Source organism: Saccopteryx bilineata, chromosome X (genome assembly GCF_036850765.1).
Source record: "Saccopteryx bilineata isolate mSacBil1 chromosome X, mSacBil1_pri_phased_curated, whole genome shotgun sequence".
Taxonomy (NCBI): domain Eukaryota; kingdom Metazoa; phylum Chordata; class Mammalia; order Chiroptera; family Emballonuridae; genus Saccopteryx; species Saccopteryx bilineata.
The window spans coordinates 87867441-87894794 of record NC_089502.1 but is presented as its reverse complement, the minus strand read 5'-3'; the positions used below and the strand labels follow the sequence as shown (position 1 = coordinate 87894794).

Below are 27354 nucleotides of genomic sequence, written 5' to 3'. Positions count from 1 at the left end.
TGATCTATGTGCCTGTACCTATGCCAGTACCAGGCTGTTTTGAGTACAATGGTCTTGTAGTATAGCTTGATATCAGGAAGTGTGATACCTCCCCCTTTATTCTTCTTTTTTAATATTGCTGAGGCTATTCGTGTTCTCTTTTGGTTCAAATAAATTTTTGGAATATGTGATTTATATCTTTATAGTATGTCATTGGTATTTTAATTGGTATCGCATTGAATTTATAAATTGCTTTGGGTAATATAGATATTTTAATGATGTTTATTCTTCCTAACCATGAGCACGGTATATGCTTCCACTTGTTTGTATCTTCCTTGATTTCTTTTACCAATCTTTAATAATTTTCCGAGTATAAGTCTTTAGTCTCCTTGGTTAAATGTACTCCTAGGTACTTTATTTTTTTGGTTGTAATAGTGAAGGGAATTGTTTCCTTCATTTCTCTTTCTGACTGTTCATTCTTGGCGTATAAAAATGCCTCTGATTTCTGAGTATTGATTTTATATCCTGCCACTTTGCTGAGTTCATTTATCAGGTCCAGTAGTTTTTTGACTGAGACTTTAGGGTTTTCTATATACAATATCATGTCATCTGCAAATAATGATAGTTTTACTGTTTCTTTTCCAACTTGAATGCCTTTTATTTCTTCTTCTTGTCTGATTGCTGTGGCTAGGACTTCCAGGACTATGGTAAATAAGAGTGGTGAAAGGGGTCACCCCTGCCTTGTTCCTGATCTTAAAGTGATTGCTTTTAATTTTTGCCCATTGAGTATGATGTTGGCTGTGGGTTTCTCCTAGATGGCTTTTTATCATGTTGAGGTATGTTCCCTATATTCCCACTTTGCTGACAGTTTTGATCATGAATGGGTGCTGGATTTTATCAAATGCTTTTTCTGCATCTATTGAAATTATCATGTGGTTTTTCTCCTTCCTTTTGTTATGTGATGAATAACATTGATTGATTTGCAAATATTGTACCAGCCTTGCCTCCCCAGAATAAATCCCACTTGATCATGGTGTATGATTTTTTCCATATATTGTTGAATCCGGTTTCCTGATATTTTCTTGAGGATTTTAGCATGTATATTCATCAGAGATATTGGCCTATCCTTTTCTTTCTTTGTGTTGTCCTTGCCTAGTTTTGCAATCAAAACCAGGCAAGGTGCTTGCCTCATAAAAGGAGCTTGGAAGTCTTCCTTCCTCTTGAATTTTTTGAAAAATCTTGAGAAGGATAGGAGTTGGTTCTTCTTTGAATATTTGGTAAAATTCACTTGTGAAGCCAACTGGCCCAGGACTTTTCTTTGTTGGGAGATTTTTGATAACTGTTTCCATCTCATTTGGTGTAATCGCTCTGTTTAGGTTTCCTGATTCATCCAGATTGATTTTTTTTTTTGTATTTTTCTGAAGCTGGAAATGGGGAGAGACAGTCAGACAGACTCCTGCATGCACCCGACCGGGATCCACCCAGCACGCCCACCAGGGGACGACGCTCTGCCCACCAGGGGGCTATGCTCTGCCCCTCCAAGGCGTTGCTCTTTTGCGACCAGAGCCACACTAGCGCCTGGGGCAGAGGCCAAGGAGCCATCCCCAGCGCCTGGGCCATCTTTGCTCCAATGGAACCTCGCTGCGGGAGGGGAAGAGAGAGACAGAGAGGAAGGAGAAGGGGAAGGGTGGAGAAGCAGATGGGCGCTTCTCCTGTGTGCCCTGGCCGGGAATCGAACCCGGGACCTCTGCACGCCAGGCTGACGCTCTACCACTGAGCCAACTGGCCAGGGCCTCCAGATTGATTTTTGGAAGATTGTATGTTTCAAAGAATTTGTCCACTTCATCTAGGTTGTCTAGTTTTTTGGCACACAGTTCTTTATAGTATTTTCTTACAATCCTTTGTATTTCTGTTGTGTCAGTTGCTATTTCTCCACTCTCATTTCCAATTTTATTTATTTGAGTCCTCTCTTTCTTGGTGAGTCTAGTTAAAGGTTCATCAATCTTGTTTACCTTTTCAAAGAACCAGCTCCTAGTTTCATTGATCCTTTTTATTGTTTGTTTAGTCTCTATGTCATTTATTTCTGCTCTGATCTTTATTATTTCCTTCCTTCTACTACATTTGGGCTTTACTTTTTCTTTTTCTAGTTCTTCTAGATGTAGGGTTGTTTATTTGAGCTTTTTCTAGCTTCTTAAAGTGTGCCTGTAGTGCTATGAACTTCCCTCTCAGTACTGCTTTTGCTGAGTCCCATAAATTTTGAGTTGTTGTATGCTCATTATCATTTGTTTCTAGGAATTTTTTTAATTTCTCTTTTGATCTCAGTCTTAATTCATTCATTAAACAACCTGCTATTTAGTTTCCATGTGCTTGAGAATTTTTGAGCTTTTCTATTGTTGTTGATTTCTAGTTTCATGCCATTGTGATCAGAGAAATTGCTTGATATGATTTCAATCTTCTTAAATTTGTTGTGACCACTTTTGTGCCCTAATCTGTGATCTAGTCTAGAGAATGTACCATGAGCACTTGAAAACAATGTATATTCTGCTGCTTTAGGGTGAAAGGTTCTGAAGATGTCTATTAAATCGAGTTGATCTAGTGTGTCCTTTAAGTTTGCTGTTTTTTTGTTAATTTTGTATCTAGAAGATCTATCTAGTGATGTTAGTGGGGTATTAAAATCCCCTACTATTATAATATTGATGTTTAGTGGGGTATTAAAATCCCCTACTATTATAATATTGCTGTTGATCTCGCCCTTTATACCCATCAAAATCTGCTTTATATATTTAGGTGCTCCTATATTAGGTGTGTAGATATTTATAATGGTTATATCTTCCTGTTGGATTGCTCCCTTTATCATTATGTAGTGCCCTTCTTTATCTCTTACTATATTCTTTGTTTTAAAGTCCATTTTGTCTGATATAAGTATTGCTACTCCAGCTTTTTTTTTCATTTCCATTTGCATGAAATGTTTTTTTCCATCCTTTTACCTTCAACCTATGTGCATCTTTTGTTTTAAGGTGTGTCTCTTGTAGACAGCATATGTACGGGTCCTGTTTTCTTATCCACGCAGCTACCCTGTGTCTTTTTATTGGATCATTTACTCCATTTACATTTAAGGTTATTATTGATATGTAGTTTATTGCCATTTTATTCTTTGAAGCTGTATTCCTCTTTTGCTATATTCTTTTCCCACTTTGATCTGTTCATACCATGCCCCTTAACATTTCCTGCAGCATTGGTTTGGTTGTAATGAATTCCTTGAGTTTTTTTGTTTGTTTGTTTTGTTTTTTGGTCTGGCAATCTTTTTTATTTCTCCTTCAATTTTAAATGATAGCCTTTTAAAGTAGTCTTGGTTGTAGGTTCTTGTTCTGCATTACTTTGAATATTTCTCGCCATTCCCTTCTGGCCTCAAGTGTTTCTGTTGAGAAGTCTGATGTCATCTTTATGGGGGCTCCTTTGTAGGTGATAGCGTTTTTTTTCTCTAGCAGCTTTTAATATTTTCTCTTTATCATTTAGCTTTGGTATTTTAATTATGATGTGTCTTGGTGTAGATTTCTTTGGTTTTCTCTTTAATGGAGTTCTCTGTGCTTCTTGAACTTGTGAGAGTTTCCTGCATTAATTTAGGGAAGTTTTCAGCTATGATATGATTGAACAAAGTCTCTATCCCTTGTTCTTTCTCTTCTTCTTCAGGAACCCCTATAATGCAGATGTTATTTCTCTTTATGTTATCACAGAGCTCTCTAAGAGTTTCCTCAGACTTTTTGAGTCTCATTTATTTTTTCTTCTCTGCTTTCATGCCTTTATTCCAGTTGTCCTCCAACTTGCTGATTCGATCCTCAGCTCTATCCATCCTGTTTTTAATGCCTTCCATTGTGGTCTTCATTTCTGATATTGTATTTGTCATCTCTGACTGATTCTCTTTTAATATTTCAATATCCTTTTTTATACTTGCTATTTATTTAGGTGTTCGTGATGACCATCCATTGTTGTTCTAAGATCCCTAAGCATCCTTACAATCATTATTTTAAACTCCACATCCGGAAGTTTTATTATTTCCATATCACTCAGTTCATCTCCTGAAGGTTTCTCTTGTGGTTTCATTTGGATTGCACTTTTTTGTCTTCTCCTTATGTCTGTGTGTTTGGGTGTTTTGTTTGTAAAGCTGGTTGAGTCTAGGCTTGGTGTTGTCTGCCTCCAGTTTTCACTTGTGTTGTTTCTAGGTCTTCTTTGGTTGGCATCAGCTATTATTTGTCTAATATTGCCTTTTGCTGTGCAAAAGCTTTTTAGTTTGATATAGTCCCATTTTTTTATTGTGTCCTTTATTTCACTTGCCCGTAGAGATAAATTGGCAAAAATATTCCTAAGAGACATACTGGAAAGTTTACTATGTTTTCTGCCAAGATATTTATGGTTTTGCAACTTACATTTAAGTCTTTTATCCATTTTGAGTTTATTTTTGTGAATGGTGTAAGTTGGTGGCCTAATTTCATTTTTGCATGTTCAATTTTCCCAACACCATTTATTAAAGAGACTGTCTTTACACAATGGTAAGCTCTTACCTCCTTTGTCAAATATCAATTGACCATAAAGGTGTGGGTTTATTTCTGAGTTCTCTGTTCTGTTCCATTGATCTGTATGCCTGTTATTTTGCCAGTACCAAGCTGTTTTGAGTACAATGGCCTTGTAGTATAACTTGATATTAGCAAGTGTGATACCTCCCACTTTGCTCTCCATTTTCAAGATTGCTGAGGATATCTGTGTTCTTTTTTGTTTCATATAAATTTTTGGAATATTTGTTCTATATATTTGAAGCATTCCACTGGTATTTTAATAGGAATTGCACTGAATTTATGGATTGCTTTGGGTAATATAGACATTTTAATAATGTTTATTCTTCATATCCATGAGCATGGTATATGCTTTTACTAGTTTGTATTTTCTCTTTTCAATGTCTTATAATTTTCTGAGTACAAGTCTTTTACCTCCTTGAATAAATTTACTACTAAGTACTTTACTTTTTTTGTTGTAATAGTGATGAGGATAGTTTCCTTAATTTCTCTTTCAGACAGTTTATTGTTGGTATATAAAAATTTCACTGATTTCTGAATATTAATTTTATATCCTGCCACCTTGCTGAATTCATTTATCAGGTCCAGGAGTTTTCTGACTGAGACTATAGGGTTTTCTATGCACAGTATCATGTCATTAGCAAATGATGATAGTTTTACTTCTTCTTTTCACATTTGCATGCCTTTTATTTGTTCTTCTTCTCTGATTGCTGTAGCTAGGACTTCCAGAAGTATGTTAAATAAGAGTGGTGAAAGACGGCATCCCTTGTTCCTGATCTTAAGGGGATTGCTTTTATTTTTTTTCCATTGAATATGATGTTGGCTGTGGGTTTGTCATAGATGGACTTTTATGATATTGAGGTGTTTCCTGTATTACCACTTTGCTGAGAATTTTGATGATAAATGGGTGCTGGATTTTATTAAATGCTTTTTCTGAATCTACTGATTTTTATCCTCTTTTTGTTTATATGATGAATCACATGGATTCTTTTCAAATATTGTACTAGCCTTACCTCCCAGAATAAATCCCTCTTGATCATGATGTATGATCTTTTTGATGTATTGCTGGATCTGGTTTGCCAATATTTTGTTGAGAATTTTAGCATCTATGTTCATCAGGGTTAATTGCCTATAGTTTTTTTGTTTTGTTTTTTGTAGTGTCTTTAGCTGGTTTTGAAATGAGGATAATGCTTCCCTCATAAAAGGAAATTGGAAGTCTTCCCTCCTCTTGAATTTTTTGAAATAGCTTGAGAAGGAAAGCTGTTAGTTCTTCTTTGAATGTTTGGTAAAATTTGCCTGTGAAGCCAACTAGTCCTTTTTAGCCCCTTTTGATTTTGCTTCTCTGTTCTGTGCTTTTGTTTATCTTGTCCTCTAAATTGCTGATTCGATCCTCTTCTTCATCCAACTTGCTATTGTTCTTTCTAGTTCAGTCTACATTTCTGATATTGTATTTGTCATTTCTGACTGGCTCTTTTTTATTATTTCAGTGTCCTTTTTGATGCTTGCTATCTCTTTATTTATGTGTTCATTATAACCATCCATTGTTGCTCTAAGGTTGTTAAGCATCCTAACAATCATTATTTTAAACTCTGCATCTGGTAGTTTGGTTACTTCCATTTCGTTTAGTTCTTTTTCTGGTTATTTCTCTTTTTGATTCATTTGGGTCATATTTCTTTACCCATTTGGTCTGTGTATTAGGTAGTGCTGTCTGACTTTGAAATTTTTGTGGTGTCTTTATATGGAAGATGGGATTATTGGTACTGACCTTCAGGACACCTGTTTTCCTTGATCTAGGAATGCTTCTGTGGGTACTATTTTCCCTCCTGCTATATGTTAATATTGAATGCAGTTGGTCCTTTCATGGGTATGGGTATTTGTTCAGGCTGGCTGGCTCTATGGGTCAACCTTGATCATGTGTATTACACACTGTGCAATGTCTGTCCTGTTGGGTGTATTTATTTTCCACAGTGTCTGTTACTTGCTAAACTCCTCCTTTGGGTGTGCTGCTTGTTTAGCTAGCTGATTTTAGGGTTGGTGTCACACCAAGTACCAGCTGTGTTGATCCTAGATCTTCTTGGGTTGACATCAGCTGTTGTTTGTAACCTGCCATGAACTACCTGTCTGGAGCTACTGCTCTTTTCACTGTTTATGTCTGCATTTTCAGTGCCTGGGTAGTGTGGGAGGGTCTAATCTTTGTATGAGGATCAGCTTCCTCCTGCTTAGATATTACAGCAGCTCTGTAAGTGCCCCAAGCTTCATAAGATTTGCTTCTACTTTTCAGTTTCTCCACCTCCTCTTGTAGCTGCCTGGTCTTCCCACAGAGTTTTCAGTAGAAAGACTAGTATGGGCTCAGACTGGCCTCCCCCAACCAACACCTCTACAGGTTGCAAGCTTGTTTGGTTAGGGCAGTTGAGATTGAGAATACAACATTAGTGAGCCCCCTACTTCAGAAGTCTCTTGGTCAGGAGCTCAGTATGGGAAATGTGGCCCTACTCCAGAGCCTATTCCCTCAGCCACTGCTGGATACTCTAATTTTATTTTTCCCCAACATGGTGAGCAGCAGGTTCAGATTGAGTGGGGCCAACTGTCCCCTCTGCAGAAGTTTTTACAACTAGTGAGACCCTGGTCTCAGGGAGGAAGACTGAGAGAGTCCTCTCCTAGGGCTGGCTATGTTGCCCCAGAAAGTCACTGAGCCCCATGACCAGATCCAACAATAGGTTAATAGGGACACACATTTTATTTTATTTACTTATTTATTTATTTTTATTTATTCAATTAAATTTAACAGGGTAACACTGGTCAACTAGAGTACATAGATTTGGAGACTATCTCCACATCATTTGGACAATCAATTATGTTGTATACTCATCACCCAAAGTCAAATCATCTTCTGTCACCTTATATTTTTTCTCTTCATGCCCTTCCCTGTACCCCACCCCCTGCCTCCTTTCTTTTCCCTCCCCCTGGTAACCACTGCAATCTTATCTATGTTCATGAGTCTCAATTTTGTGCCCCACCTATGTATGGATTCATACAGTTCTTAGTTTTTTCTGATTTACGTATTTCACTCAGTATAGTGATCAAGGTCCACCCATATTTTCATAAATGATACTGTGCCATCATTTCTTGTGGCTGAGTAATATTCCATAGGAAACCCACATTCTAAATGTTTATGATCCAAGCCTCTCTCCCTTCTCAGTAGGGCAGGATATCCAGTAATCAGGTTGACTGACTGTGTAACTCCACCCTATCCAATGCACATGAGCTGCTGTGCTAGTGCTGATCACAGAGAGCAGAACTCGCCTCAGCTGGGCCAGGTGTGAGGAGCCCTTCCTTAGGATACCACTCTAGCAAGGGTTGTTAGGTCCTGAACTGATGCTTTCCACAGCTTGCCACTGGATGTGCCAGCCCTGGTCCTCCCTGGCAGGAACATGGCACAGACTAGTGGGAGACACTGCCTATAACTGGCCCTCAGCAACCTTCTTGGAGCTACAAGCAATCCAGGGTTTGTGGCTGCCTCTACTAGGCCCAAGTGCTCATGGAAATATGAAGCTGCACACCTGGGCTAGCTTTTATCAACTCTGGTCCTGGGGGAAGGTTTCGCTTAAAAGGCCAAAGTTCCCTGAGTCTCGCCAGCTATAGCCTCTGTCTGCTGACTTGCTTGTTGGGCTCAGCCACTGGAAAAACCTCTGGTAGAGTCTAGAGCTTGTGGCAATTTAGGGATAAGGAAGGGTGGTGGGTAGGCTCCACCCCTCAGCACCAGTGTCAGTCTGTCCAGAATTTTTTCACAGACCTCAGTAGGGTGTGACCCCAGGAGTCTGGTGGGTGTGGCCTCTGAGACCCAGAGGTGTGGTCTGCCTGCACTCTGGACAGTATCTAATGATTCTCTCATGAGGTAGAATTACCAATCTCAGACTCAAGAGCATGTGGGAGAAAGCTCCAGCCTCAACACCAGAAAACTGAGTCACTCATGTGCCCCCTGTTTCCGGGCTTCCCAGAACAACCCTGTCTCCATGAATGGGGCAGGAGAGACTCCCAAGCATGGAGCAGTTGCTTTGCCCCAGGGTGATGCTGCTCAGAGGGGACTGCTCCACCCAAGAAAGATGGCGACTGCAGTACTGGAGAATGACTCAGCACAGGGGTTCCAGTGGCCATCCCCCACAGTGTCTCTCCCTGGGCCTCCAACTTTACTGTCTCCTCATGCAACTCTAGTCCTCTCAGCTCTCCACCACTGGAGCCCTGGATAAATGGCTGTGATGATTTTCTGCACAGGCCCTTTAGGATGGGGCTTCAGTCTCTCAGAGCTTAGTCTTTTCTCACAGACAAACAACAGGTTATTTTCACCTCCAAATGCTATATGGGTGCCTCTGCTAGGCTCTGAAGCTCTAGGCTGGGGCCCTGGGCCTGGGGCTGAGAACCCACACCTCTCAAGGCGACCCTTCCTGCAGTGAGAGTCCCTCTAGACCAGGAGTCCCTAAACTTTTTACACAGGGGGCTGTCCCTCAGACCGTTGGAGGGCTGCCACATACAGTGCTCCTCTCACTGACCACCAATGAAAGAGGTGCCCCTTCCAGAAGTACGGCAGGGGGCTGGAAAAATGGCTTCAGGGGGCCACATGAGGCCCGGGCCATAGTTTGGGGACCCCTGCTCTAGACCCTCAGCTGCCGCTCGCTCCTGGGAGCGGGGCAGCCCTTTCGGAGTCTCTGTCCTTCCTACCAGTCTCGGTGTGGCTTCTTCTGTGATCCTTGGTTATAGACTCCTCTTAATTTAGCCCAAAGTTGGTTTTTTCAAGATGATTTTTCTTAAGTTGTAATCCAATTTGGTCCTGGGAGGTGGCAGTTGGAACTTCCACCTACAACATCACCATCTTGGAATCCTCACACAGGTGCTTTTCTGAATCAACTATAGTATGTACTTTTAAAGTGCAACAGAAATGCTTTTGTTTCATCATGCAGAATATAAAAGATGTGTTCTCAGTGGGTGAAATCTAATTAAATTAATTATTTTGTTTCTTTATATTAGTTTTCTATTGCTGCATAACAAATTATCCCAAACTTAGTTAAGACAACACCCATTTATTATCTGTTTCTGTTGTTGGGGAGTTCAGGAAAAGCTAAGCTGAGTTTTCTGTTTAAGACCTCACACAACTGCAGTCAAGATGTTGACCAAATTTGGGGTCTCATGGAATTTGGTTTTCTTCCAAGTTGGCTGAGTACATCTCCTTGCAGTTGTAGAACTATTGGCTGATTGCCTCTTTAGGACCAGCAGGAGAAAGAGAGTACAAAGATGGAGGTGGGGGTATAGAGTGGCAAGGAAAACTCTTTCCTTCTCCTATCTCAGCTCAGGGAAGATCTCAACCCTGTTCTAAAGGTCGCATCTGATTAAGTCAGGCTGATCCAAGATAATCTCCCTTTTGATGAACACAAAGCCGTATTTGTTTGGTACCTTAATTACATCTGCTAAATCCCTTCACTTTTGTCATATAGTATAATCTAATCATGGGAGCAATAGCATTCTATTCATGATGCTGCTCACACTTAAAGTAATGAGATATTATAGAGGATGTGTAAAACTAGTGGGAGGGGACCTTGGGGATCATTTTAGAATTTTGCCTACCATGTTCATCGAGGACATTCTTAAGTGATGATCATTTTCTTGGGGTGTTGGGCAACATTAAAGCAAGTTTTTTGTCACTGAAAAATGTTTTTGGCATTGAATATATATTTTTTTTCTCCAGGTTTTTCAGACAAGGATCTTGAAGACATATTAGGAGGTGGTGACTACAAACCTGACAAGGGTAGAGGTAGGAGCATTGATTTGTCCAAACACTTTATTATTGTCTGAAATGTGATTGCATGGTCAATAGGTTGATTAAGCCATTCTTTGCCTCTGGGAAGTAAGAGGTAGTTCCTAGACATCCTTGCTTCAATCTTGGGGTTCACTTAGAATGATGCAGGCTGTGCAACTCAAGGGGGAGAGTTTATAAGCCAATTAGGAAAAGCCGTACATTTCCCCTGATGTCCCTTAAGCCAGGGTGCTGTGTGGGTTAACATCTCTACACTAGGAAAAACCATTTGCCAAGGCAGCATAGTGTCTTAGGATCACAGGACTCATTAGGAAGAGTTTCCCACCTGGGAAGCCTGTCACCATTGAGATGCGAGAAGCAAACATCATTATGACAAGCATTTTTTAAAGAGACCCATAGCAAGCCAAGCATCTTTTAAAATGTCTTTTTATTTTGACATAGTTTAAGACCTATAAGTACTAAAAATAGTTTAGGAGTATTCCTGTGTACCTGTGACCTACTATAGTTTCCCCTGTCTTACATAACCATAGTACATTGTCAAAACTAGAAAGCTGATATTGGTATAATACTGTAATTAAGCCAAGTATAGTCTTTATTCAAATTTCATTAGATTTCACATGCACTTGTATGTGTGCACATGTATGCATGTGTGTGCCCATGTGCACATGTGGGTCTACCAAATTTTATCGCAGGAGTGGATTTTAGTAACACAAATTTTTTAGCACAATCAGTATGCAGAATGCAGATCTGTTGCATCACAAGGGAAGTCCCTCATCTAATCCTTTATAGTCACAACCTCTCTCAAGGCCTCATATTTTTAATTCTCCAATATAACAAAGATGCAAACCTTTTATTATAAGATTTGATCCTAGTATGGAGAGAATGTTTGCCAGACTTGACATGGCAAAACAAGTTATGGTTGTAATTTGTTATTGTTACTTGTGGTTGTAACCTGTTATGGTAGTACATTAAGATTGCAACTATGGTTATGATAGTGTTTGTAACTATCATGATGGTAACCTGCTCTGATGGTAAGTTGTGGTTTTAGAATTTTGTGGTTTGCAACTTGTTGTGATGGTAAATTGTTGTGGTTATGAGTATAAGTTATGAGTGTATCTGGTTTTGACCCTATTATACTAACCCACAATCCTGATTGTGCTATTAATATTTGCTACATTTTTTCAGGAACTGTGTGAATTTCATATGACAGCCACTTCATTGGCTGCCTGTTTGTTTTGTCTTTGGTTTATTTAGCTGTACAGAAGTTTTTTAGTTTGATATACTCTCATTCATTTATTTTTGCCTTTACTTCCCATGCCTTTGGGGTCAAATTCATAAATTGTTCTTTATGGCCAAAGTCCATATGTTTAGAATCTATGTTTTCTTCTATGTAATTTGTTTCTGATCTTATATTTAGGTCTTTGAATTCATTTTTGAGCATGGGGACATACTATAGTCAAGTTTCATTCTTTTGCATGTGTCTTTCCAATTTTCCCAGTACCATTTATTGAAGAGGCTTTCTTTTCTCCATTGTGTGTTTTTGGCTTCTTTGTCAAAGAGTATTTGTCCATATATATGTGGTTTTATTTCTGGGCACTCAATTCTGTTCCATTGGTCTATATGTCTGTTTTTCAGCCAATCACATATTGTTTTGATTATCGTGGCTCTTTAGTATAATTTTTAGTCAAGTAGTATGATACTTTAGGCTCATTCACTTTTCTCAGGACAGCTTTGGCTATACAGAATCTTTTATGGTTCCGTGCAAGTTCATTGATTTTGTTGTTGTATTTCTTTTAAAAAGTGACATTGAGATTTTAATGGGAATAGAATTAAATATGTATATTGCTTTAAGTAATATGACCATTTTAACTATGTTGATTCTTCCAATCCATGAACATGGACTATTTTACCATTTCATTGTGTCTTTTTCAATTTCTTTCCAATAATGCTTTGTAATTTTCAGTGTATTGGTTCTTCACATCCTTTGTTAAGTATATTCTTAGGTATTTTATTTTTTTTGTTGCAGTTTTTAAAGGAATTGTTTTTATTTTTCAATTCATTTTCTGAAGTTTCATTGTTGGTGTCTAAGAAAGCAGTAGACTTTGTGTAATGATTTTTGTATTCTGCAACTTTACTGTATTTGTTTCTTGTTTCTAATATTTTTTGGTGGTGTTGGGGTTTTCTATTTATAGGATCATAATCATGGATATTTGTAAAATGCATTTAACCCAAGTGTTCAGCCACAGGTGGGAACATAAGAAACTTCATTTTCTAGACTCTTTTTTCAAAAAATAAACTTATTTTTAGAGCACTTTTGGGTTCACAGCAAAATTGAGTAGAATGTACAGAGTTCCCATATCCCCACTGCTTCTACACACCCACAGCCTCCCTCATTAGCAACATCCCTTATTAGAGAGTGGACATTTGTTACAATCCAGGGACCTACATTCCCCCTCACTCTTTGGTTGGTGAAGAAAAAATGTTAGAATTCATTGTCTCTATTATCTCAGGGCTGTTTCCCCTAAGGACCCTGGGCTTTTTGAAAAATCTCCCTCCATTAATGAGTATTATGCCCTGAGAAGAAGAGGGTGACATGAAAAGAGTGTTCAAGGCTAATCAGTGTACTGGAATGGCACCACTTGCATGTCAGGGAGCTGCTGTCTGGGGAAGTATGTATGTGCATGTGTGTGTGTGTGTTTTCTATGAAATTTTATCATATGCATAGATTCCTATGACTACCACCACATTCAAGATAAAGGACAGCTTTATCACCACAAGGATCCTGCCTGTTTTCCTTTTATAATCACAGCCAGATCCCTCCCCTCCACCCTTCCTAACTCACATTGGTCATAATCTCTTCTCTATCTCTGTGATATTTCAGGACCTTTTGAATTTCAAAATCCTCAGTAAAGGATTGTCAGCCTGTATTTGTGTATCTTCCAAGAACAACTCCAAGTCTATGCCAAGCTGGAAGTGGAAGCCCTTATAAACTCTTAATTATGATTTAATCCTATAGCATATTATAAGGATGCTGCATATCTACCTAAGTTACATGAACAGAAACATATGGATTTGAAGAAAAGCAGAGAAAGCACTAGGCACAAGAAGAAAGTAAATTGAAATATTAACCATAAATCTCACTGTCTGGCAGGAGTATGAATAATATTTATGCTATTCTTTCACCTTTTTCTTGTGACAGAGACACACAGAGAGAGAGACAGAGAGAGGGACAGACAGGGACAGACAGGAGGGGAGAGAGATAACAAGCATCAAGTCTTCATTGTGGCACCTTAGTTGTTCATTGATTGCTTTCTCATATGTGCATTGACCAGGGAGCACAGCGAGTGACCCATTGCTCAAGCCAGCAATCATGGGGTCATGTCTATGATCTCTCACTCAAGCCAGTAACCCTGCACTCAAACCATAAGCTTCTGCTCTCTCCTTTGTAAAATGGGGATGCTAGGTAACCTGTCCCACTGGATTACAAAGAGATTCGGGGAATTACTGTGCATGAATAGCTGGGATATAACAAATGCTTGATGCACACTTGCTATCATTTTGAAAATAAAAAGTTCCACCTGGAAACCTGGGTTTTATGGGTGACCAGCACAAGGAAGCAGGTCTTGCTTCCATTGGGTAGGAACCCACAGAGGTTTTGCTGTTTAGGGTCTGTGCAGAGGATAATCAGAATGGTTAGGGAGTCAGGAAGGGGTTGTCCCTCCTAACTCAGAGCCTGAGGATCACAGACTCACAGTGGACACTATGTTCTTTCATTCTTTTTCTAGGTGATGACCGGTATGGCAGCAGTGACGACCCTGAAACTGGTAGGTTTGAGCACCAGGGTTTCTGTTAGAAACCACAAGGAGACATAGTGTTGGCTCATTCTCATCACAGAATTGGTCTTCCTGACCTTCCCCTGAGTGTTTCCACTACAAAACTGTGAGGCCAACAGCAACGGGGCAAAGTCATTTAAAGGAATTAAGCATGAAAATACGGATCCCCAGGGAGGTGGCCCCATGGTAAGCTCACTGGCGTGAGACCCAGAGACCTATTAGAATTCAGTTAAATAAGAACTGTACCATTTCTATGTCTACCTTTTAAGCTTCTCAAAATAAAAATCCTTACAGGATATGAGAAAAATTTGGCAAATCCAAGGGGGCACTGTGTCATTTGGACCCTTTCACTATAAGTGGTAAGCCACTCAACACTGGCTTGGGGGTCCTGGGCATTAGAACAAATTTAGCTATCTGAGCCAATCCTTGTGGTGTTATTGGTTTGTCCTCACATCTTCTCATTTGTCCCACCCTCTCCTTTGCCCAGGAGTATCGCCAGAGACTGGCACCATTGCTGGTGTAGCCAGTGCCCTGGCCATGGCACTGATAGGTGCTGTCTCCAGCTACATCTCCTACCAGCAGAAGAAGTTTTGCTTCCGCATTCAGCGTAAGTGGATCTACCTTGTGCTGTGCCCACAGTCATTTCATTGCCTCCCACTTCTGGATGTGAACAAATGGTTAAGGTCTTTTGAGGGAAAGAGGCAGAAACATGAGCAAGTTGAGATTCAGATCTATTCCACAGCTCGCCTGAGAGCAACTCCAGAAAAGACTTCCTGGGGAAGTAGAGTTGAACTTTTGGAAATCCTTGGGGACAGATATGGCCAAACTGAAGTGTAAATCAGCTGAGAAAAGAGGATGGGGCTAGACACATTGACCTTGGTCTTTAAAAGTGTTCCAGTTTCGCCCTGGCCGGTTGGCTCAGCGGTAGAGCGTCGGCCTAGCGTGCGGAGGACCCGGGTTCGATTCCCGGCCAGGGCACACAGGAGAAGCGCCCATTTGCTTCTCCACCCCTCCGCCGCGCTTTCCTCTCTGTCTCTCTCTTCCCCTCCTGCAGCCAAGGCTCCATTGGAGCAAAGATGGCCCGGGTGCTGGGGATGGCTCTGTGGCCTCTGCCTCAGGCGCTAGAGTGGCTCTGGTCGCAACATGGCGATGCCCAGGATGGGCAGAGCATCGCCCCCTGGTGGGCAGAGCGTCGCCCCTGGTGGGCGTGCCGGGTGGATCCCGGTCGGGCGCATGCGGGAGTCTGTCTGACTGTCTCTCCCTGTTTCCAGCTTCAGAAAAATGGAAAAAAAAAAGTGTTCCAGTTTCTAGAAGCTGGATTTCTGTGAAGACAGAGCCTAGTGGCCATTGTGGTGCTTGGTCATAGAACAGGAGGGACCCTGAGATTTCTGTATGTCCTCAGATCTCACACAGAGGAATTTGGGACCTTCAGAGGCCCTGAGATTAGCAGCTCCCTCTCATGCTGACACTTCCTTCTGGAGCAGAAGGCAGCAGTCTCTGGCGACCACTAAGGCCCAGCAGGCAGCACTGTTGGGCAATCCAGCAGTTATTCTAGTAACTCTTCCCCTCCTTTCAGATCTTAAGAAGTAACTGTCTTGGTGCCCCTGCTCCTCCCCTATCACCCATGATCCAGAAAATCTTAAAATATATGGAATAATGAATTGTTTTAAAGGAGTAGGAATGCAAGAGAGAGAATACATGTGATTTTGCCTCCTCCTTTAACGGCTAGGTTAATGAAAGTTAGGATGCTTCCATTTTTGCCGTGGCTGACTATAAAATGTGTTATACATGAAATCCTATCTTGGAAGCTTTCAGGTACCACATGTCAGGAGCCCTGTGGGAATGTTGTTGGGGGTGCACAGATACTGTCAACTCAGCAGGGATTGAGAAGCTTGGATGTGAAACCTGGTGTCAAAAGGAGTGAAGAGATGAAGGCTGGATTGTCCTTGGAACTATCTCTTGTCCCAGCTGAAAAGCAAAAAACTAAATGACTTAAAACAACAGAAATCTAGTTTCCTATAGTTCTGAAGGCCAGAAGTCCAAGAACAAGGTGTCAGCAGGTTTGATTTCTTCTGGAGGCTCTAGGGAAAGATCTTTCCTTGCCTCTTCCAGGTTCTGGCGGCCCTCGGTATCCCATGGCCTATGTCTACATCACCCCCAATCTCTGCCTCTGTCTTCACATGCCTAATGATAAGGATACTTATCATTAGATGTAGGGCCCACCTTGATAATCTAGGATGATCTGATCTTGAGATCCTTAATCATATCTGCAAAGACCCTTTTCCAAATAAGGTCACACTCACAGGTCCCAGGGATGATGACATGGACAGATCTTTTGGGGGCTACCACTCACCCAAGTATAGTACCATTACCCTGATAGTAAGAATTCCCACAGCCCAATTGGGTAGGTATGATTTTCACCTTCATCTCATGGATGAGGAAATGGAAGCTCAGAGGATTACTGAAGGAATTTACTCCAGATGGGAATCTATGAATCCAGAGGGGTATTAGTAGATAGAAACAGGGAGGAGATAAGAGGTTGGTTTCCAAAACTAAAAAGAGATGTCTGGGTTGTAGCTGTCTATCTCTATGGGGACAGAAATGTGAAATGAAATATATATTATTTTCACATTTATTTCCTAGAACAAACAGGCATGAGGTTTTACAAATTAGATGCGCAGGAAAGCCAAATAAAATGTGAAAACATGAAGGTCTTGGTATATAAAGTCAGCAATTTATATGATATTTGGGAAATTAAACCAAAAAGAGGGTATATTGATGATAGCCAAAAGCTATACGGCAGGGGTCCCCAAACTTTTTACACAGGGGGCCAGTTCACTGTCCCTCAGACCGTTGGAGGCCGGACTATAAAAAAAACACTATGAACAAATCCCTATGCACACTGCACATATCTTATTTTAAAGTTAAAATAAAACAGGAACAAATACAATATTTAAAATAAAGAACTAGTAAATTTAAATCAACAAGCTGACCAGTATTTCAATGGGAACTATGGGCCTGCTTTTGGCTAATGAGATGGTCAATATCCGGTTCCATATTTGTCACTGCTAGCCGTAACAAGTGATATGTGCTCCTCTCACTGACCACCAATGAAAGAGGTGCCCCTTCCGGAAGTGCAGCGGGGGCCGGATAAATGGCCTTAGGGGGCCACATGTGGCCCGCGGGCCGTAGTTTGGGGACCCCTGCTATACGGCAACAAAGCTGGAGGACATGGATGTGACCTCTCGGGGGACAGCCTCGAGGTGATGGTATTGCTGAACCAGGCAGCAGAGATGAGCCTGCTGTTAGGGTAGCATAGGCCAGGAAGGCAGGTGGGCTTGTAGGGCTATTGGTGACTTCCAGGAGGTTCATGAAACCCACTGCCCCCACAGATCCCCAGATGGGAGCCAACAGGCCTCTCCCCAGTCCCCCATTCAGTCTAAAGGAAGGCCTCCCTCCCTGCCACAGGCTTCACACCACAACCACTTGCCTCTGTATAGGTGACCCCTCCACCTGTATCTTTGGCCGCCAGGTTTTTCCCCTTCAATCTGTTAATGATATCATCTTTGCTTAACCTACACTGTTCTGAATCCCTTACCCAGACACACTCACACAAGAGCTATCATCATCCCCAGTTTACACAGAAGGGAACCAAGTGTGAAGTGTCCCCCAAATTTGAAGAAGACCTCTCTTCTGTATCCACTGCCTATATTACCAAAGTTCTCTTTAGAATTTTTAACTTGTCTCCACCCTGTCTCTGTAGCCTTTCCTCACAGACTCCATCAGTCTTCCTGGGTCTTCCTGTCACTGTCCTCCATATCAGTGGTTCACCAATCCTGGAGCTTGTGTCCCCTGCTCTGGGATCACATCACCACAGCCCCTGCCTTTCCATGGCCAGGTCTTAGTCCTCCATTTAGATGGTTCAGTCAGCCTTTTGCCTGCCCCAGTGTCCCTCACACTTCTCCCTGCTCAGAGTAGCCAGAGGGACATCTTAAAATGCACAGAGCCAGCTCTGCCAGGACCTCCTGTGTTCCTCACTGCTCTCTGGGTGATGGTATAGCCCCTGAGCTTGTCATTCAAAGCACTTCATGGTTCCACTCCAACCACAGCCTTTGCCTTTAATTCCCGTCCCCACCCTTGCAGCTCTGACCCCAGATACCTTTTTCTACAGCCATAATCACTTCTGTGAGTGTGCCCTGCAGTGTTTAGCATCCTCTTTGGGTGTCCCCTCTCTTCACCTACCTGCCCTCATTCTTTGGGCCTGGGCTACCATCCCAGGAAGCCTTCCCACTTTCTCAGCCTGAGTGCCCTGACTAGATGCCTGCCTCCAGTGTGGCCACAGCGCCACCTGCTGACTGGTGAGATCATCGGGCAGGATTGGGCTTGGTGGTTTATTTCTATGTCTGTGACTGCTGGCCCCCATCACTCTCTGGACCAGGGGTCCCCAAACTTTTTACACAGGGGGCCAGTTCACTGTCCTTCAGACCGTTGGAGGGCCGCCACATACAGTGCTCCTCTCACTACCAATGAAAAAGGTGCCCCTTCTGGAAGTGCTGCGGGGGCTGGATAAATGGCCTCAGGGGGCCGCCTGTGACCCTCAGTATGTGGGAAACGGTATGCGTTTTCTCCACCTATGTATACCTGGAACCTAAGCCAGGTTGGAATCAGGAGGAGTCCTATGGATGTGGGGTGGCTGAAGTTGGGACCCCCATTCCTGCCCTTTCTGCTGAGCCTCTGCCCAGAGTGGACTCAGCCACTACTGTGTGGAGGTCAGGGAAGGCAGAGCAGAAATCGCTCTGTACCAGGTGCACCAGGAAGCCCCAAGCAGTGGTGCTTGGCTGCTAGGAGGGCCTGTATCTACCGTGGCACTCAGGTTTCCAGCCTTTTGTGCCATCAAAGGGGGTCAGGTTTGGGGACCATTTGCTTCCTCTTTCTCTGCACTCAGGGACATAGGCCAGTATATCTCACCAAAAGCAGGTGTGCTTGTTGCTGGTGGCTGAATTCTTGCTCCAGGGTCCTAAGCTTTGTGTCTTGCCTTCAGGTGCAGCAGAAGGTCAAGGTAACAAAACGTGCTTTAATGTTCTCATTTTCCTCTTCTGCTCAATGCCTTGCTGTTCCCCCACTGCTCCCCATCCCACTGCTTTTGCTCCTTCTCACCATTCTCCACTCCATCCTGTTCCCTGTCACTCTCCAACTTGGCTGCTACCACAACCATCTTTAGTTTTCCCTGATATGTGTGGGAGGGTGCCACCAGACTGTCCCTAGGCTGGGTGCGACTGTTTTTAGGTATATATGGGAGGGGGTGGGTTCCTGTATGGGACTCAGATTCCCACTGTTGGTCATCCCCGAGGAGCAAATAGATGGCTTCCCACAGACAAAAGCCAGTCCAGTGCATAACAAACTGGCAGCTGGACAGTGATTAGGGGTCTCCCATCCCTTGCCCGTCAGCTGGGAGGTTTCCCCTAGCTCCATCACCTGTCCTGTCCTGTGTGGGGGCCAGCCACACCTGCCAATGACTCATGCCTGCATTTTTCCTGGGTCCATCTGGTGTGTATCTTGAGCCCAGCAAGCATCAAGGTGGACAGGCATACTTTTCTAGGCAAGGAGCCTGGATGCAGCTCAGGAGTACAGACTGGTAACTACTTATTCAGCTGGTTGGTTATAACCATGACCCCATTTGCACACAGGTCCAAGGCTCTGATGAGACTTCAAGAATCCTGCTCATCAGAGGATAAGGCAGGGACTCGACTCTCTTAAAGTAGCAGCAGGGGTGGGGTCTGCTCTGAGTCCTGAATAATGGCCCTTGCATCCAGCATGGCACCACTCAAGTGTCCAGAATGCTGGCATGCAGAGGATGCTTTGTAGAGTCTCTAAGTCTCTTTCAATAGGGACTAACTACACCAGAGTGGCTATAGGTGGGCCCTAGGCCCTATAAGCAGGGGAAGGATCAGTGCTATTCCTACTACCTAGAAGAGGTGGTTGGCCTCCCCATTGCAGGCATTCCTAGGAAGGCTGTATGCTAGCAGGAGGCTTTGCTGGCATCTCCAAAGTGAGCCCCACTCAGCCATCTACCCCTCCTTGCTTGGCATCCATCAAGTACTCATGCAATGCTTGGCTCCCTCTCTGCCTCTCTGGCTGCTGGGCCAGCATGTGGACCCATGGGTGACACTGAGCCCTGCCACTGGGTTCCCCCTCTGCTGAGCAGAGCTGTTGTCTGGCTCATAGTCTCACACGTGGTTGCACCTGCCCTGTGGAGATGGGGTATCTGTCGGGGACCTTTGCTACATGTCATCATTTCTGAGGATGATGATGATAAATCCTGGGCAGACAGTACACTCCCAGCCAGACAAGGGCATTCAGGGTGCAGAGTCTGAGTCTATTAAGGGAGCTGTGCTTTTTTTTACCTGTAATGGAGAACTTGGTCAAGAGTGCTTGATCATGGTGAGAGCCCCTTTGGTTCTGTGTCAGTCACTAACTCTGCCCTTTGCCCTTTGCAGAGGGTGTCAATGCAGACTATGTGAAGGGAGAGAACCTGGAAGCCGTTGTATGTGAAGAACCCCAAGGTGAAGAATTCTTGGTCAATGTCCCTTGCTGAATGTCTCCTAGTTGGTGGGACTGGCCATGAGCAGAATTGTGCTGGGGAAGCTTGAAGCACTGAGGTGTTTATTTCTAAATTTCCAGTCAGAGCAAGGGCCTGCAGGTACCCAGAGGTCCCTACACTCAGCCCCTGAGCAGTTGGCCACCAGGGACACTAGGACCACTGCCAGGGCCCTTTGGTGTTGTGCCAAGGACTTCAGTGCCCTTTTGGGGCTCAGGCTCTCCTTCTGAGTCAGCTGAGCATGAGCCCCAGACCCCTGTACTCCCGGCAGTGAAAATAGATGACTCCCAAATTCTGATAGAGCTATGGGGAACGTTTTAACCTAGACCCATTACCTTTCAATGTGAAAGTTGCCAAAGGCAAAAGGGAACTTGGTTAAAACACAGACCCTATTATTGGAGCCCATTCCCTGCCCTTCCCTCCCTCCCTCCTTCCCTCTTTCCCCCTTTTTTCTTCCCCTCTTCCATTGTTATCAAGTCCTTTCTGGGTACAAGACCCATTAGCAATGAAGGCTGCATAAGGTGAAGCTGTGGCCTGGAGTGGCCAATTTCTCAGGATAGATACCACCTATAGCCACAGAATGCAAATGAGTGGTCAGGAAAGGCTGTGTGAAGGGAAGGACCTAGCAGTTTTCCTTAGCGGAGGCTGGGGTGGGTGCAGACAGGGAGACGGGAGCATGGTGTGTCTTGTGGCTGGAACAGATGGTAGCAGCAGCGGGGACGAGCAACCCTGGTGTGTAATGGGGGACAGGGTGCTCCATGCCCTTTCTTAGCAAGGGTACTTGGCAGTAATGCACTGAATGAATTAAAGAGCCCTGGATTAAAACATAGGAAAGCTGACTCTATATAGTATCATTCACTATAATCATTTTTAAAACTATTAGCCAACATTGTGTGAGCATGTTCTATGAACCAGGTACTGTCAGGAGCTTTATTTAAAATAATCCTTCCAACAGCCCCATCAGGAGCATTCTCATGTTACAGATGAGGACATGGAGGCTGAGCTGTTCTCAAGGTCTGTCCAGCTTCCTCCTCTCCAATGCTCAGGGTTGCCCTGACTGGGACAGAGTGAGCACCAAAGAGGAGGTTGATCAGGAGTGGCTGAGCTGCCCTAGCCCCTGGACAGGACACACAGGGAGCCAGATTCGATGTCCCCAGCAGGGGTGACTTGGGATGTATCTGTGCCTTCTGTGCAGAATAGAAATGAATCCTTTCTAACGGGCATCTTCTCTTTCCAGTGAAATACTTAGATCTGCCACCTCAGTCCGCGGAACCGCCACAGCCATCCCGGGCCTGAGGGCCCCGCGCAGCAGCAGGCACGTGGCGGGGCTGCCACTGAGGATCATGCTCCCAGTCTCATTTGGACCCGCAGCTGCTGTGCTTGTCCTCTGATATCATTGGCTTCTTTTCGGTTATAAATTTTCTGGATGAGCTCTAGGTGTTTGTGAGTTTGGTTTTTATGCCCTGAACACAAGGTGTGGTGCCCACGCTGCCACAGGTATTCTGAAAAGACTTGGTGTTGAAGACTGGATCCTCAACTCCCCAAAGCCAGTCTGTCCTAGGCCTTAGAGAGCTGGGGAAGGGGATCAAGCTGAGGTATATGGCAAGAAGACACTTACGCTTAGGTGCCAAGAGACTGACCACATGGTAGTGTGATTCCCAACTCACCGGTGAGTTTCTGCCAATAGGACACCCTTGGTGTGACCTCAGACAGCTGTCAGGGGCCCAGCTAGCACCGGGTGTTTAGAGCCCTGGCAAGGACTGAGTCAGTGAATACCAGATAACGTTGTGTATATGCACAAGACCTGGGGGGCGGGGTCATTTCAGTCCTTTTCAGTTCCAGCTTTAACACTCACTGCTGGGCTTCGAAAGCTGCTCCATGTGGACAGTCTTCATTTCTTTAAGTGCAAAAATGCATGCCATGAGAGTCCTTCCCTGAGTTTAGGAATATTCTATACAAATAGAAGCTGTGACTCTCACGTCATAGCTGACAGGAATTCCCATCTGATTCCATAGGGAACTGGGTGTGGTCTCCAGGCTGAAGTGATAAGTTTTTAGGAATCATTTATGCACTACAAATGTGTTTTATCCTGGGCAGGGAGGTGTTCACCATCCACACTGTTTGTGTTCTTATTTTGGTAGAAAAAGCCACAGACATCAGGAATGAGCATCAAAGCCAGAAGCATGCTTGTTGTTTGCTTAGAAATATATTTGAGGGGGAGGAGAGGGGCGAGGAGGGAAAGGGTGTTTGCTTGGTTTATTGACATACACCTGACTTGGTAAGTTTGTAGTTATTCTGCCTGGCCTATTGATGGTGAGCACTAGGGGTCTGCTCAGCTGGCTGGGTGCTGTCTCGTTGGCCTGGAGCAGACCTGGCTTCCTGGAATGTTCTCTGGTCCCTGGGAGCTCTTCTGTCAGAAGCTGAGCTAGAGTCTAGAGCCACCGTCTACTGATAATCAGTTTTTAGTGTCAAATATAATTTTTGAAAGCATAATATAGGCCAGTAGCAAGGTAGGGACCTATTCATACAAGTTCATGTGCCTCTTCCCTGCATGAAAGGCCCCAAGAATCCCTTGTTTGTTGAGCTGGGATGAGACAACTCCAACTTCTTAAGAAAATAGTTGAAATCTGAAGAGATCATGTAGGTTATGTAAAGCATGCCTCCTGTGTTCATCTTAGCACTTGTTTTAAAAACATACTCGCTGTGGGGTAGTAATCAGTTGTAGTGCATGGCTCAATGCTGCCCTTCAGATCCACTTCCAGTACAGGCCTGTGGGCCCTACAATGACTTCTGAGTGGGGGTGTATCCCAGACAGACCAGGAGTATATATGTCTTTAAGGGGGTATGGAGCGCTGAGGACATACTTCTGTGTAGCACTATGGAGGAAGGAAAATGTGGCTTCCCCAGACTACAGAAGATCGAACAGGGGAGATACTGCTTGTATGGTGTGCCTGTTTCCAGTACCACCCAGCCCTCAGTAGCCAGACTGTTGTCTACCTTCCCAGGCCCGTCCCTCCTGAGGATGCCAAGAGTTGATGGCCTTACCCCCAACCTGTACTGGGCTGTAGGCAGTTATGAAGGATTTTTGCCTCCATGGCTTTTTGCCACCTAGAGAGCGTGACCTCAGAACCCAGGAAAGACCAGTGTCCTATGGACTGGAGTCAGGGAGGGATCACATGAGGATGATTAGGCACCAAGACTCCACAGGCATTTTCAAGAAGAAAGAACAACAGGGCCAGCACTTGCATGTAGTAAAACACTTTTCTCCCTGACACCAAAAGAGTGGACATATACAGAGAAGTCAGTCATGGCAGAAAATAGGATGAGGAGTGACGTGGCCTGTGTGTTCTCTGGCACGGCACTGGCACTACTGTACTTCTCTACTGGGAGGCCGGAAGGCAGGCACCTGCGCACAGTTGTCCCCCTTAGCTTTAACCTAAAGCTTGTGATGGCAAAGAGCCTGCAATCCTCCAGCTGTGATGAAAAGTCAACACATTCTATAAAGCCACCTTCTCAGCAGCACTAACTTCAGTGCGTTCCTCCTTAGCTACCTGGGTGCCTTCTGTAAAATGTCCACATCCCAGTGCCTAAATCTGCTCCTACAGAGTGGCCATGCCTGGAAGGTCACCCACCCACCCATTTTCAGAGCTCTCATCCCGGGGAGGGGTTGGTGGTGGTAGTGATGCTTGTAGGAGCCTACAGGGCTCTTGTAATTGTGAGATTTAGCCGAAAGCTGCATTGGCCAGTGTAAGCCTTTCCCAGGCGATAGGGGGAGATAAAGTGAATTACAAGGGCTGATTGAAAATAGGCAATCTGTATCTGCTTAATGTGGTAGGAGGGTCAGTGTTAACAATAACTGAGCACGCGGAGGGAGGAGACATGGTAGCTTTGTGGAGTGGGCTACCTTCCCAGGTCAGACCTAGAGAACAGAGCCAGGATCACTCACTGCCTTGGCCACTTGGTTTGGCAGTTAGTACCAGTTCTCTGGGGAAGAAGAAAGAGAGTCTCATCTCAGAATCCCCAGTACTTTTTATGTGCTTGTATTTATGTGCAAATTGTAAACTGTTTCATCTTTGCAATAAACAAAATGGAACCTAAGAGATGACTGCATTGTGATGGTGTTCAAGTAATTTCCTTTGTTAAGTGATGCTGTTTTGTTTTTTTCTTAATTTATGATATGGAGCTGACCTCCTCCACATACTCCTCAACCAAAGGTATTTCTCTAGAAGGTGAGAGGTAGGTTAGGGTTTCTAGGGGGGCAGTACCCCTCAGGGTACAAGGAGCTAACTCCTGGAGCTGCAGAGTAACATGCCTGATGTTCTGGGGTGGGGGTGGGAGTGGGGCTAGGGATGGGGCTGGAAGGGCAGAGGCAGGTCCCAGACTCATGACTCCCAAGCCTACTGCTCTGCCTTCTTTAACAAAAGGCGAGGTCTATGCCGTGCTTTCAGGCAGAGAGAGCTAAGCAGGGAGGGGCCCTGCACCCTGCCCCTCATTGCAGCTTCAGGTAAAATGGCCTGTTTGGGATCAAGTGTGCTTTTTACCATGACCTTGCAGCTTGGCTTACAAACTGTAAAGACAGCCAGACGTATCAGCATGAGCAAGATGTGGTGGACACAGGAGGGTTTTCACACTGAGGTGGGTGGCACTTTTGTTCTTGTAGTAAAATAGCACCAAGTCTTCAAACCCAAACACAGTGAGTGACTTCAATGCAGAGGTTCTGCACGGCCAGCTCAGGCCTGGCACAGTGGCCCTCCAAGCCTTGCTACTGGGTGTAAGTGCTAGAGACTATAGCGACAGTGACTGCTCCATGGAGAGTGACAGAGACCCCCAGACCCTTTTAAGAAGGATGACCCACTGTAGGGGGGGCACTGTGGTTTCATCCAAGCCCTTACTGGTGTCCCAGAAGTCCAGCATTTCTTATAGACCTGAGAAGGTAACCCTGAGGCTTCTTAAAAGTCCACCCCATTTTAGGCTCTAGGACTCATGGCCTGGCACAGCATCCCTGCCTCCTCAGAGTTGCAACTGGCTGTCAGATGTCTCCAGTCCTTTCCTGTGTTCTTAACATTTTCTCAAGGTTAAGGTCAAGAGGCATTTCAGATTTTTAAGTCACAGTACTTACCCGTTTCGGCCAAAACACTGAAGACTTATGATAAATTAATTTACAATTTAGTAAGTGAATAATCATATAAAGGCACTTTACATATACTGTGCTTGGCACATAATAAAATAACATATATTGAATGTTACTATTACTAAATTTCCCCCAAGGGAAAAATCTACCGAAATAGTTAAAGAAACCACAGAGCAAACATATTATTTTAATTACAGGCTGAAATACAGAGCATCAGATGAGGCAAATACGATAATGTACCAGTTTTAAAAAATATGAACTGTGAAGGTTTTACATCCTAGTACACTGAAATAAAACAAACAAAAAGAAGAATTGCTTAGGTAATAAAACTATACTTCAAATTATTTCTATATAAAGGAAAGTATAAAGGAAAAGTATCTGTACAGCTGCTTTCAAATCGAATGGGAGTTTCTAGGGCCCAATGTGCAGTGGAGGATGGGGCAGCCTAGTGTGGGCCCCGCCCTGCCCCAGCCCCAGGCTAGCGGACCGGGCAAGAAGATGCCCACTCTGCTTCTCCGATTCTGTCAGAAGCCTCATCCAGTCCTATGTTAAACAGTCTTAGTGCATATGGCTATTAACCCTTTGAGTAGTGAGTTTTTTTCGTGCTCGCTGACCCCTGGAGTGAGGTTTTATTACAAAAAGTGAAATTAGTTCCAATTACAGTTTTATTAACTTAAATCATCTTTGTTTGATAACCAATGTATGGAAACAGGAAGAACATATATTTGCCTTTATTTAATGTTGCTTGACACATTTTTTAAATAAAAATTTTTGTTATGATCGTACCCTGGATGGTCAAGAGGCATGAGGATGTACATGAATGTTCGTACTACTCAAAGGGTTAAAGAAAATTTCTAGGAAAATAATGGGAAATATCCCCATTTAGGAAAAAAAATCAGTGTATCGATGAATAATCTGATTTATCCATTCATTAATAAGCTTTCAGATATGTTGAGAGTATAAATCAGAAGCTAATATCAATTGAACTATGATTTAGAAACAAATATCCAGCTGATAAAAAAAATGGATAATTCATTTTAATTGATAAATTACTTTGAAGAAGTACTTCTGCTACCTTACAGATACCAGATAATTTTCTATAAGAATCAGAAAGTTCCAAGTTGAAAAAGCATCTACTGTCTAACAATTTGACTGTAAAAATCATTTTTTAAGAATATCTTTTCAAAAATAAGATCAATATATAAAACTTCATGGCATCTAATAATTTGAAACAAACTAGATATTCCAATGCAATTGTACTCAGGTCTGACCCATGAGTTTCTGAGGCCCCCTAACTAGAAAGGAAAACTTGGTTCCCGCAGCACTAGGGGTTGCAGTGACTGGCAGTAGTGGGAAGGCCAGGGGGAGGGCGTCACCTGCTGGGGCAGGCACAAATGTGCAAGAATGTGTGACAAGCCACACAAAGAAGCTGAGAGCTT

The 27354-nt window shown here is 43.5% G+C and overlaps 1 protein-coding gene across 2 annotated transcripts in view; it reads left to right on the top strand.

Moving 5' to 3' along the window:
• Positions 1-22220, top strand: part of CD99L2 (CD99 molecule like 2) — a 95338-nt gene extending 73118 nt beyond the window's left edge. The window contains exons 5-10 of one of the 2 annotated variants that reach the window (XM_066249447.1): positions 10285-10350; positions 14139-14177; positions 14674-14793; positions 19228-19245; positions 20684-20749; positions 22022-22220. In XM_066249447.1, coding sequence (XP_066105544.1) covers positions 10285-10350; positions 14139-14177; positions 14674-14793; positions 19228-19245; positions 20684-20749; positions 22022-22080 — 368 coding nt within the window. In that variant the 3' untranslated portion in view covers positions 22081-22220. The remainder of the gene's footprint in view (positions 1-10284; positions 10351-14138; positions 14178-14673; positions 14794-19227; positions 19246-20683; positions 20750-22021) is intronic. The other variant, XM_066249448.1, reaches the window with a different exon arrangement.
• Positions 22221-27354: the final 5134 nt, after the last annotated feature.